The 13870-nt window shown below is 35.5% G+C and overlaps 1 protein-coding gene across 10 annotated transcripts in view; it reads right to left on the bottom strand.

Annotated features, from left to right (window-relative positions):
* The window catches only part of CNTN5 (contactin 5), a 673480-nt gene that overhangs the window by 264552 nt on the left and 395058 nt on the right, over positions 1-13870 (bottom strand). For all 10 annotated transcript variants that reach the window (XM_026847687.1, XM_026847705.1, XM_026847677.1 and 7 more), the window contains one exon: positions 674-892. In XM_026847687.1, coding sequence (XP_026703488.1) covers positions 674-892 — 219 coding nt within the window. The remainder of the gene's footprint in view (positions 1-673; positions 893-13870) is intronic.

Raw genomic sequence — 13870 nt, 5'->3', positions numbered from 1 at the left:
TCCTTCCTTCCTTCCTTCCTTGCTTCCTTCCTTCCTTCCTTCCTTCCTCCTTTCTGTTTTTTTCTACCTTTTTTTCTGAATGTAATACAGATAAATATTATCACTAAAGAAATGGTATCATAAATGTGATTTTTAAATGTAACCAAATATAAGAAAATATTATTGTGAATTATTGCATTTAAAGGTAAGTGACACCATATCACAACGGTATGTCGACCCATGCATATACACGTGTGCATGCACAACAGAGTTGAATACACAGAGTAGGTAATGTAGAGAAAAAGTAGTTTTATAATATTTACTACTTATGTTTACTACCATTCATGATTAAATTAGAAAAACTCCAAAGATAAAAAATATATATAAAAGAGGGACTGCCATTTTACTACTAGATTAAATTGTGTTATAATGGAATTTCCAATCACTAGTTTACTGTTTTCATGTAGCAAAAACTGTATAAAAACTATTCTGCATAGGAGTCTTTAAGAAAGAATGTTTTAACTAGTGACTTTAAGGCTAATTTGAAGAATCTAAAGGTAAAGAGGTCCGTTCCTACTTTGTGATATTTAATAAAATTCAAAATTTTATTTGATAAATACTGAAGTAAGCTGATAAAAAAAAGTACCGCTTTTGAAAAAAGTTTCAAAGATTCATAGAGGAAAATTAAACTTACCATCATGTTTGAAGGCCTCTGAAAAATGGTAGAGGTTTGTTGGGGAGTGGTAATGTTGTGCAGCTCCTCTCCAGCCCGGTGAAGATACACTTCCTAATGAAGGACTGCTTAATCGTGGTCTGTTCTTTGAATTAAATGAGGTTAAAGATGAACTACCAGATTTGATTCTTAGGATAGCAGCATATGAAGTGGGGAGACCAGGAACAGCTTCTGAATATTCTGAAAAAAATGTAAGTGGACACTGAATAAAGATAAAATCTATCACTTTAAAAAAAAAAAAAAAGTTATTAGTAGAGAAGTAGAAGGGTTTTATCTGGATAGCAGCATAGAGCTCTAAAACAGAATGTTCCCCTTCACAGAAAGTTTCAACAGAGTATAAAAGCCAGGTGGTATTACATTTCTTACTTATGGCAACATGAGTTTTCAATATTTTTATTTCTATTTCTATGACCCTAGGTCACTAGTAGAAAAGTGTGTGCCAAGCCGCCATCTTTCCTTCACAGCCTTACATTACCTTGTATACGCAGCGCAGAAACACTGTCGGAAGCTGAATATGCTGCTCATTTCAACACTACTCTGCAAGTCAAATGCTTTAGCTAAAAAGCCCAAGAGCCCATATATGCACAAATATCTCTCCCAAAAACATGTCTGTGCCAAAGCCACCGCCTCTGTAACTTCCTTTTTTTTTTTTTTTTTTTTTTTTTTTCCTTTTCTCCCTGTATTAAAAATGTGCATGTCTACAAATATAAAATAGTGCCCAAATTTTTGGTACATCTATAATGCCAAATGTAAGAGAAATAAATAAATTATTATAATAGATTAAAAATAGCACTCAGGAGCTGCAGGAACAAAGCAGACACAACTATTGAAATTAATAGTCCTTAACATGCAAGTCTTAAGGAGGTGAGAACATCTAAAAATACTTTCATACAGTTGAACAAAGGTACTCAGACCACATATGAAGTGCCTGTGAAGGAAATGATTTTTTGGAGACGGTGGAAGTGACTGGCAGAACACAGACCATTGTTCTGTTATCTCCACTGATGATAAATAATTATAAATTGGACATTCTTCATATTGCCGTAACATGAACAATTTAAAACTAGGAGTGTTCAAAAGCTTTGAAGAGCAGCACGCTCAACTGAATTAAAATATCTTCAAAATACTAGGTCATGGCCTTGCTGGAGGGCTTTTGGAAAAAATATTCTAAACATAAATATAATTTGGACTACTTTACAATACACATGATTAAAAATTAGAGAAATATGCATTTTGCTTTATGAAGATTGTGACAGAGAAAGCTTAATTTCTGTCAGGTTTTGAAAAATGTCATTTCAGTACAATATTTATTCTCCCTGATCAGTTGCCAAAAATGCACCTCTTCTACCTTTTAGAAGAAGCTAGAATTCAGATAAAGCAGACGGCCAGTATTTTAAAATTACTGTTTTCATCTATGCAAACTCTAAATATACAGATTATTTGTTTATGCCATATCTCATTTAAAATTTGGATTTAAATACAAGTTTTGGCAATCAGATGGAAAGGTCACAAATAAGGGGAACCCTGCTGTAATTTGTTTTTTCAACTTGGTCTCACAAATGATCTATTGAGTATATTCTAAGGCTAAGGGGAGACCTCATCACCCTCTACAACTACCTGAAAGGACATTGTAGAGAGGTTAGTGCTGGTCTCTTCTCACAGATTAGTGACAGAAGAAAGAGGGAACGGCCTTAAACTCCAACAGGGGAGGTTCAGACTGGAATTAGGAAAAAAAAAATGTTCACAGAAAGAGTGGTCAGACAGTGGAATAGGCTGCCCAGGGAGGTGGTGAGGTCACCATCCCTGCGTGTGTTTAAGGGTCATTTAGATGAGATGTTGGGGGATATGGTGTAGGGGGGGACTTTGTAGAGTAGGGCTGATGGTTGGACTGGATGATCCCAAGGGTCTTTTACAACCTCAATGATTCTGTGATTCCATAATGTGCATCATGCTATTTTGTATATTGTATATATAATATCATTTTTCCTGGCCCACAAAGGGAGGGAAAATAGAACACCATCATGATAAATTAAAATTTAGTATGAAAATATATCTTATGGGACCTCTTGAAACATTATCATTGGAATAGAAACATGATTTCACAAAAATATCTTTGATTATCTTTCAATATATACCTTCAATATTTTTTCAATATTGATATATTTTAGTTCTTTAAAGTAAAAGTATTTCATAGGGGGAAAGCAAAGTAAAATCTTTCAAAGTCAAGGGGAATATTGAAAAAAAAAACCCTAAAAATTTATGTTAAAATATGTCCCCATTTTATTTTCGTTCTGATTCCCCTGAGGTCAAAATCTCAGTCATAGAGGTTTATTGAAGAAATTTTTATATTTTTGATTTATTTTGGTCTCACCAAATGCTAATTTTTCTTATGAATAAAAATATTTTTGGCCTTACAGATATAAATTATTTCAGATAAATGAGCTCCAGTAGAAATGTCCATGGTTAAACTTATCACATTAACTGCTTAATGCAAAATGTGCGTCTTCCTTGTGAGCAGAGAAGGAAGAACTTCCCTGGGGTATATGGATAGAGGAAAGGGATAAGTCGCTGTAACACAGTCTACATCAGAGGATGGAAATGTTTGGTGGTGCACATAGCAGTTCTGGTGACAGAAGAACTAATTTCTTGGGCACTGTGGATCCTCAGATCCTCACAGCTCATATTATCTCATATCCTCAGGGTTGCTGATACCCTCCATGGAAATGTTGCAGAAAATCTGGAAATGGACAGATTGGGACACAGTCCTGTTTTCCTCACATGGTGTTGGGACTTGGACAGATTTTACCTGGTAACAAGGACGCAAGGCACCATGCAAAGGACTTTTGAAAAGACACCATATCTGTCTTTTAAATACACACATATCCTTCTTCTAACCCAAAGTGAAGAAATGATCTGTAACCTACATGAGATGGAGAAGGAAGCAGAAAGAAAATGCTGAATTAAAAAAATGTGATGTCACAAACACCTATTCCAGTGTATATTTTTATACATAAGTAAATGACTATATAATTCTAACAGTGATATGTATTGTTTTACAGGATCCATTTCTACAGCCCTTTCCTTTTTTTTTTTTTTTTTTTTTTTTTTTTTTTTTTTTTTTTTTTTTTTTTTTTTTTTTTTTTTTTTTTTTAAAAAAAAAAAAAAAAAGGTGGAAACAGTGGTGATTGCTGTTGGGAAGACATTCCTCCAGTGTGCGCACGTAGAATAAAAACACATTAGAAGGAATTTCATTTTATAATAAAAAAATGCAGACGTGCCCTTGGTCCAAACTTTACAGCACAGCATAATAAACCTTAATAAGATTTACAAAAGAAACATGATTGCAATCATATATACAATGAATGTACTGTTCCTTGAGGATTTTCTGCAGATACAGGCACTTTTCTATTTTCAGAATTATATTTTAGCTCTATGCTATTTGCCCTATGGCAAGTGACATGCATTTGGGAAAACTTTATGTCAGTACTTTTTCAGCAAATGATAAATACTTGGTGTGACTGAAATATATTATTATTAGGCTGTTAAATGTACTGTATGTCATACATATATCGGTAATCAAACTAATATCTGAAGACCTTTAAAACCATGCAGTCCATTTATTGATAACAGAAGATAGTTTCTTAGATGATGTTCATGAGTATATCAGTTATTCTAGCCTGAAAAGATTCAAATAATTATTCTTGTGTCATTTCATTGTGAAAATTATGAAACAGTGTTCCTTGATGGGTAGACAGAAAGTCTTCCTGCACAGGCTAGAAAGTCTGAGCTGTGTATTGCTTCTTTTGCAAAGAAATGGAGATTAGCAATCAGACATTAAATACTAATACTAATAATCCTGATTCTTAGATAGACCTTTCGATATAGCATCTATGTTCCTATTCCCCTGCACTGTCAGCATTGAAAGTGGGTGGAACAAGCACACAACTCTTCATGTTTCTGCATCAACTTATTATTGTTATAATTCTTCCTTTTGTTTTCAATATTAAATTTTTCCGTTCAGTGACACACTGAGAACAATATGCGGCCAGGCCCTGCTCCTCTAGCAAGTCTCGCACTTAACTCACTTCCTTGCTGTTCCTCTCATTTTCTGCCATGTCCTCCTGCTCCTATAAAAGTCTCTCAGATGATCTTGCTCATAGGAGAGGAACATCCTTCTATGAGGTTCTGCCAGATCCTTCACCCAGCAAACAAGACAAATAAGCAACCTTCCTCCCTGCTGCCCATGAACACAAAAGAAATAAATAGTAATATGCATATATAAAGTTATAAACAAACAATCAAAAACTGTATCCTCCATTACACTTAACTCATTTACCACCAGGCCAAATTGCAGGTTATACACACAAGGAACAGCAAAATAACCACTAATCCTTTCAAAATTTTACTATGACATACTTTTTACTCTTTTTAATGGGGAGTGCCATCTTCTGAGACAAGCCCTTCTACAGTTTCTAGTAAGCTTGAGCTAACCAATACTCCTGACCTAATTAGGTTGGGATTAGACTTTATGTCATTAGGTGAGTGCCTGGAACAAGTTTCCAGCCAGAGGAATCTGGAGGGGAAGGAGGTCTGTGGAGGTGCATAAGCCAGACACGTGTGACAGGCTGAATAGTAAGTGGGACTGGAAGAAGAAGAAAGTACAATAGTGAGACTTGCTCCAGGCTGCCAAAGTTTTGCCAGTTTATCATGTTGCTAGACAAAAGTAAATAGAAGCCATACTGAAATCTCCAGTGGTATGCAGCCTTCCTGTCTTCAGCAGTTTGAATCAAACTGCACGTTTTGCTAATGTAATATTTCACATTTTTAGGCTATGACTCTCGTTTCTTTGCATACATAATGCAATAAGCAACTCCATTAAAAAGGATTCAACAACCTATAATATTTTTGACAACTTCTTTTTGCTCAAATAGTATGTGCAATGAACTTGTTCTGTGCTGCCTCATCACGTCAAGATGTAATTCTTTTCCCATTTGAAAAAAAAAAAAAAAAATAGAATTCTTTGTTATCTAGTTTAATGGGGACACTTGTTCTCAGTAGTAAATCCAGGGTTTGAAAGAGCAAAAGAATCAGCATGATCTCAGATGGCATGAATGTAAAATACCTTGGGAAGAAAGGGAAGGAAAGATACAAAAGTCACCCTACATGGTGAAAAGGTCCTGCAGTAATGTCAGTATTATGCAATCTGGTTTCTGACCTTTCATGGTATAACAGTTTTGTTTGGCTGGGATTAGTGATCAATGTGAGATTTCACCTTGACTCTGGTTGTTCTCTCATGCTTATGGGGATGCTGTATCTGAGTAAAGTTTTTCTTGTAAGACATAACTGGAAATGGTTAATAAATTATACATGAGCAAATATTTCTTGTTTTGTTTACTGAAAGCCTGTAGACTGTGATCATTATTTACAACTAAAGCAGAAATCACTCTTACCTGAAAACAAAACCTACTTCCTAATCTGAACATTTGCCTCCAGAGATTTAGACTCTGAACTGCCTGGTTGCAGTGGCTTAACTAAAATAGATTTTTATTGGAGTATTATTTACAAGAAAATTATTCCTTTAATTTGGTTTGGATTAGATTTCTGAGACCTGGGAGAATAAATTTATTTTCAATTATGTAAGTACACAGTTAAAGTGCTGGAGAGTAGATGTTACTGTCTAATGTGTTTTTTAGCTTTACCAATATACCTTTACAATCCTTGAGAAATTCCATCAGAGACATATGGGTAGCTCTCAAAACTCTGTTGCACTTGGTCTTTACAATGAAATTATATATTTCCTAACCTCATTCTTAGAAATATTTGCGATGAAATATCCAAAGGTTTTTCAGATGCAAGTGGACACAACTAAGGAATATATAGGCCCAAAAGGTAAAGATATTAAGCAACTAGAAATCAGACACAATAAAATCAGTGACTTGGATTGGCCTTCATAGTTCTATGCACTAGAAGTAACAGATTTATAGTAACTTTAACAACAGTGTGGCAATTTTAAGATAGCCTAGATTTTTTTATTCCAAGTGCACATTTTCTTAAATGTGATTTCCAACAACAAACTATGATATGAATCAGTTTTGGTAACTTTTTAATGAATCTGTGTCAACTCATTAAATTATTCATGCATCTTTTATTATTCCTAACACATGCGCTCTTCAGTCTTTCTTTGGTCAGTTCCAACACAACAAGGTAAAACAGCACCACAAGTAATAGTGAAACAGTCTTCTACTGATTATTGAGGTTTTTTCAGTTAGGAAAAGCAAAAATACTAATTTCAAGATCATTCAAAAGAAGTTTTCTCCTATAATCTGTAACAGCTATGTCAGGTGAAATTCAGCTTCCTATCACATGTGCTGTGGGTGAACTAAGCAGACTTTGAGAGAAAGGGGATCTTTTCCCACAGGATGGCATACATTTATACATGTTCCTTAGGTACAGTCCATGGTACAAATATAAACCACAAATACTGTCCTATTATATTTTACCTGACAGATTTGTTTCAAAAGGCACAACATATGTTAACATAGCTCAAACAATGGTGCTATGTGATTTGACCAAAATACACTCTTTCTTAAAACGGAAAAAGACGACAAGTCAAATCAAGTCAAATTCACTGAATCCATCCCCAAAACTTCTTTGAAAACTGTCTTTATAGTGTTTGAAATCTATGGAGAGTAAAGGATTCTGACTCCTGGAGTGATGTTTTGCTTTCCTTCATTCTTTTTTTTTTTTTTTTTTTTTTTTTTTAGTTACTAACTCATTGACATTTCTCAACTATCTAATTAAAATGTAGTCTATCTTATAATACTTGCAAATGTGACCTTCATTTGTATATTTTTGCTAGCTAGCATGTTTAATCAAATGTCACTAAGAACGCTAACCCACTTTTTTCATTGTAACTTTTAATTACATTGTTTCAGTAGAAGTGTTCATTCTTCTACGCTTACGAAAATATGTGCCTTCATTCTGTAAACTGGATTATATCACTCTTCCTCCTCTATTTCTTAAACAGAACTATATTTTCTGTCTTGTGCATACACATCAGTTTCATTTTAGACTGCTCGATGACATATAGCTTTGCAATAACCTGAGAGAGAGATGCAAGAACAGTAGGAAACTGTGTTGATAAGGTGTCCATATAGGGCATGGCTTTATGAGAACTACGATTGCTACTAACACATCAAAATGTCAATAAATTATGTTTGCTTGATGAAATGAGATAAACTGTAACAAAAAACCCCAACAGAACAAAATGAATAAAAGAGTGGAAGTCAGCAGATTTTTTCAAGAATTGGTTAATGTATCTGATCCACTTTTCCACATTTCTCACTGTGTGTGGCTGTCAGAGATTTCATTTTAGAGATGCTATCATATGCCAATTATTACTCAAAAAACCAGTCAATGCAGCATAAGCAGATGATCATCAAAAACAAACCAAATCAAACCAAAAGACTGAAACCTTCACCTGGAATTTTATTTTAAACATCTGGGATCCAGATGTCTACATTTGAGCTAGGGACGCTGGGTTGACTCTACGGGTAATGAGGAGGAAGAGGAACATGGCATGTGATGTGATGAACATACACAGTAAATGGCTACTTTTTGCCACAGACTTTACAAGGAGAGTAAGGTGAGTGTATCAGAGATGTCAACATTTCAACTTTTTGAGATGTCAATTGTCTAAGTCCTCACATCAAATATTAGTCATGCTTAGTTTCTGTCTTTTCTGCTCAAAATATCCAATTGTTCTCAGAAGGAGTGAAGATCAAGAGGTTTGAATTGTTTTCAAAAGCAGCACTAGAGGATGATTTACAAGCTGGAAGTTGTCAAGGAAAATATGCTGGTGGTCTTCATCAGCCTTTTTCACCACAGATTTGATAGGACGGAAAAGCAAGAAAATTCATCTATTTAAGACAGTCTTTCCTTGGGGCAAAAAATTATTTTTGCCAGGACTTTGGCCAAAGTAAGTAAACCATCAATCAAAAAATTGTTCTGTTGAGCTTTTCAGTAGTCCAGTGTTTGAAGAAGATACATAAACATTCAATTTAAAAATCTCAGATAGCATCTCACTTTATAGAATTTGTTTTTCTCTTGGAAATTTGGTCATACAAGGCAGCAAATATGACAACACAGAATACTATGGGCAAAAATGGAAAAAAAAAAATATAGGGATATATTTTTGTTTTCTTTAAAGTAACAAAGGGAAAGTGCTTTGAAGACTTAAAGCATTGACTGAAAGATAGTAAAGAATATTTCCAGAGGCTATGAGTAAATGAATCAGTATCTTTGGAATATTGTACTGTTAAAGCTAATTTAAATATAATGAATTTTTACGTGAAATTATTTTGAATAATATAAAGATGATTTTGTAGAGTTAGTCATTGTTTCCCTTTCTACTGAAAAAACAATCTATTTTCCATCTTACTTCCACTTCATATTCATAATGCAGCAAATAAATGACTCAATATATGCCCAATTATTCCCATTTTGCATCCAACATATAACATCCACCAGATCAAGAAAAATATATTTTAAAACAGAACACTTTCAGCTACAGAATGTTTACAACTGCAGTTACAAAAATAATAAAAGTAATAATATATTCTAATTATGGAAGAACATTCATCCCAAGTAATTTTAAATTGAGAAACGTGTTTTGAGATTATTGTTGTGTTTTTTCTATCAAAACACTTAATATATTCTCTTTCAAAACGTGCTAATATAATATACAGATTACAAGTAGTTAGAGTATGTTTCTACCATGTCATAGGCTTCAAACACAGTGATTTTGTTCAGTGAATGCTTTGTGCCTTTTTCACATTCACTGAAGTCATGCAATGAAAAGTGCTTTTCAGTTGTAAAAAATATAAAACTCTTCTTTGAAAACTTATGAACTTATTGATGGAAACTTTGAAGTTCTTATGAACATATTGATGGAATATTTAATTCCAAATACTACTGACAATACTTTCGCATATTTCATCTAGCTCAGTATTTACTACTTCTGTTTTGTGTACTCTTTAAGACCACAGATGTGTCTGATACTTTACCAATGTGTGGAATTTTTCTACCAGTTTGTCGAATTAAAAGGAGGTTTAGGTCAGCTTTGTCTGAAAAGATAACACTTAGAGCAGAGAGTGTATGTAGCTGAGGGCATCATTACTCCCATGCCACACAAGAAAGAGAATGTAGAAATTTGCTTCTACATATCTTGTGATCTTTGGCCTGAAGTAGTAGTGCTACTTACTAGGGGCAATTTGTAGGCATATATGAAGTGCCTTAAGACACCTAAGTGATTTTTATTTGTCAGTTTTTAGATATACTTCATTGTCTTACCTCTTCAGGTACTTTTCATGCAATATTTTTCGGCTCAAATGTGACATGTATTCTCTACCAGGAAAGTATGGAGCGTTACTAATGCAAGATCCATAGATTAGCCTATACTGCATGCTTTTTACTGAAATCTTAACTTATTTTCCCTGTGGCTGATGATCACCAGAGTGAGCTGTCAATTCTGAATGTGAAGGGAGAACCAAATACCAAAGGTCAACTATTTCAGCGCAAATCAATTAAAGTAATTAGATGGATAGAAATCCTTATTTATAACCCTTCCTTCCTACAATGATATGCATATCAATGTTAGGTGGACAAGAACAGATCAATCCACAGCAAAGGAGAAATTTGTAATTGACATTGTTAATATAAAATGCTTGATTAAATTATTAATACCATCATGAAAACTGAAGCAGTCAAAATATTAATAACCAGTGTGTAAAGAAAAATACCTGCTGATTTTCTTGGCAATGGAAACACATTTACATTTGTAAAAACCATATTATTTTAGCTACTTCATCAGAAAAGTATAATATAGGATGTTGTTCACTTTTCAGGCAGGATTTGAAACACATCCTCAACTAACTTGAAAATACCTGCTTGTCTGCTGCTGCTCGAACAGAAGCTTTGGTACTGCCTTAAAACTACCAGATGTTGCTTTCAAAAGTGACATTTGTGCTTTCTCCTATGTCCTTCAAACAAGGAATTAGCTTCACATAGACATCTTTATTGCTAACTTATTACATTCCCCCCAAACTACACCTGAAATCTTGCTTTTTTTTTTTTTTGGTGATGGCCGTGCATTCAGGCCAGATGGATACTTGGTATGAGAGTTATTGCTTCGTATTTTCTTGTGCACTTATCAGATGACTTCTTTGCTCTGTTTTACATAGTAAACTTGCAAGCAAAGACTATGTGTCTTTTCTTGCACTTTTACCCATCAGTAAAACAGGACCCCTGCAACCATGGATCATACCCCAGCAGCAGCAGTGCTGACTCGACTGGTGTCCTATGGTGTCACTGGGCTGAAATGGGGCTCTGGGCCATAGGCAGGGTGGGGAGAAGTCCTGGAGAGACCGAGTAGGTTCATTCAATCTCAGCAGGACCCTCATGGCCCTGAGAGCAACCTCCCTTCCCAGCAAGGTGTGCCTCACACCCTGCAGAGACCTCACACCAGCAGGGACCTGCCGTGCAATAGTTTAGTTGCTGTAGGACAGCACGGGGCTATTTTAAGAGCCAGAAAGTCAGGGCAGAGACAGGGCTGATACAGGAACATGGCATGGGAGGCTTGGGGCTGGGGTGGTGGGATTCAGGCCACCCATGAGGAGGCCTGGCAGGCTGTGCGGGAGGTGAGTTCAAGTCTGACCAACTCCTGTGGTTTACATGTTTTAATTAGAAGCACAATTTTGACTATGATCTTAGAATCATAAAATCATTTAGGTTGGAAAAGACTAAGATCATCAAGTCCAACCATTAACCATTGTTCAATCATTGGCAGTGTTAACTGACAAGTCCACCACTAAACCATGTCCCTAAACACCACATCTACACATCTTTTAAATACCTTCAGGGGTGGTGACTCAACCAATTCCCTGGGCAGCCTGTCCCAATGCTTTACAACCCTTTTGGTGAAGAAATTCTTCTTAATATCCAATCTAACTTCCCCTGGCACAACTTGTGGCCATTCTCTCTTGTCCTATCACTTGTTACTTGGGAAAAGAGACTGACACCCACCTGGCTACAACCTCCTTTCAGGGAGCTGTAGAGGGCAATGAGGTCTCCCCTCAGCCTCCTTTTCTCCAGGCTAAACAACCCCAGCTCCCTCAGACACTCCTCATAAGACTTGTGCTCTGGACCCTTCACCGGCTTTGTTGCCCTTCTCTGGACACTCTTCAGCACCTCAATGTCTTCCCTGTAGTGAGGGGCCCAAAGCTGAACACAGTATTAGAGGTGCGGCCTCACCAGTGCCGAGTACAGGGGTAGAGATCAGCCTTAGTCTGCTCATCACACTATTGCTCATACAAACCAGGATCCTACTGGCCTTCCTGGCCACCTGGGGCACACTGCTGGCTCATATTTAGCTGGCTGTCAACTAACACCCCCAGGTTCTTTTCTGCCAGGCAACTTTCCAGCCACTCTTCCCCAAGCTTGTGTTGCGTGGAGTTGTTGTGATAAGGTCTTTGCTATTAAAATGCAGATTTAGTAACAAAATACTGAAAACAAAAAAATTAATTAGAGTATATTTATACAAATGAAAATTGTGTTCGTTTGAAAAGAAAGTAGGCTACAGCTTCAGGCTCACATCACCAGGCAGGGCTTTCATCAAGGCATAAGCACACTTCACCAATCAAACAGCCTCTCTGTCTTCAAACCTACATGGATGGGAAGAACTGAAAGTAAAGAAAAACTAGCCACTTATTTAAGGGAAACAGATGGAAAAGCTTTTAAGAGCATATTATTACTTTATATACATCATAACAAGTGTAGATATGTTTTTTATCTTTGTATGAAAGAATCAGTGGCATCTTTCATCAAAGTATGGAAGTACCATGAACAATAAAGCCCTAAGGGTTTCCTGAATAATGAAAGACTAATATAGATTTCTGATAGATCATGTATTAGTAAGATAGAAAAACTAGAACTTGACAAGTTTATGTAATCTACAAATTAATATTAGTTTGGGGAGGTAACAGCTGTATAGTGTATGACTTGTTTAAACTATTGTGCATTTTTTTTTTTTTTTATTGTAAAGGAATGTCCACAGTTTGGAAGCTGTGCAAGTAAACAGAGATCAAATTAGCATTCACTGCAATGAGCACAACAGCAAAAAATTCTAACAGTGAATAATTAAAATAATCCACTAAAAGTTTGTCAATAAACATTAAGTTTTTGAGAATGATCAATTCTACTGTGACAGAAATTTGAGAAGGTTTTGATTAGCACAAAGACATTTATGATTCACAGCTAAAGTAAAGTTTTCTTTATATTGCAAAGTTAATTAAAGGTTATGGTAGGATAATGTAAGATTTTCTATTCCCTTTGATAGACATTCTTACATAATATCACGATTCCGTGTGTTTACGTGTCCAGTGGAAGCAGACAGTCTTTCATCCCCCTTAAAATATCTATCTTCTGGTTCAAAACTTTTTTTGGGGGAGGGGGCAGCTAATGTATTCTTCCCTTCCCTTGGGCCCTTTCCTAGTTCTCTGTGGTTTGCTTTAGTGTTCACTAAATATTTTACAGTGCATTTTCCACCTTGGCTTGCATCTTTGAGACATTTATGTGGCTTAGTCTTCCCTTAGGAATCCTATGAATTAATCACGGATGTATTGTTGGTGTAAACAGCAATTGCTAGCAGTTAAATAATCCTTATACACAGAATGAAATTCACTATTGTACTCTGGACAAGTATCTGGCAAAGCACTTCTTAAGCCTTTCTGAGTATTTAAAGTTGCACATAGGTCTCCAGACTGTTAAGGTGGGGAAGGTTTTTTGTTGCTTCTGAAGTGTTTTCAAAAATAATAAAGCAAATTCAAATAATCCACTTTGTTATGATGGACATTATTTCACTGTCCTCCTGCATGGAAACAACAATTCCATGAAAAGGTACATCCTGAAGCTTGTCTCCTGTGGGTTTTTTGTTTTTGTTTTTGTTTGTTTGTTTGTTTGTTTCTGAGATATGCTAATAGAGGTGAAAACATGAAAAATTCTTCCAGTCTTTGCTATGAAATAAATTAGAGTGCACTGTTCCGGGATAGGTATTCGCATAAGGTAAATCTACAAAACAAACATATCACCATGCTATTTTTC

Source organism: Athene cunicularia, assembly GCF_003259725.1.
Source record: "Athene cunicularia isolate RWA chromosome 1 unlocalized genomic scaffold, athCun1 chr1_part1, whole genome shotgun sequence".
NCBI lineage: Eukaryota > Metazoa > Chordata > Aves > Strigiformes > Strigidae > Athene > Athene cunicularia.
Note: the sequence above shows the minus strand (reverse complement) of the source record. Positions and strands in the feature narration are given on the sequence as shown.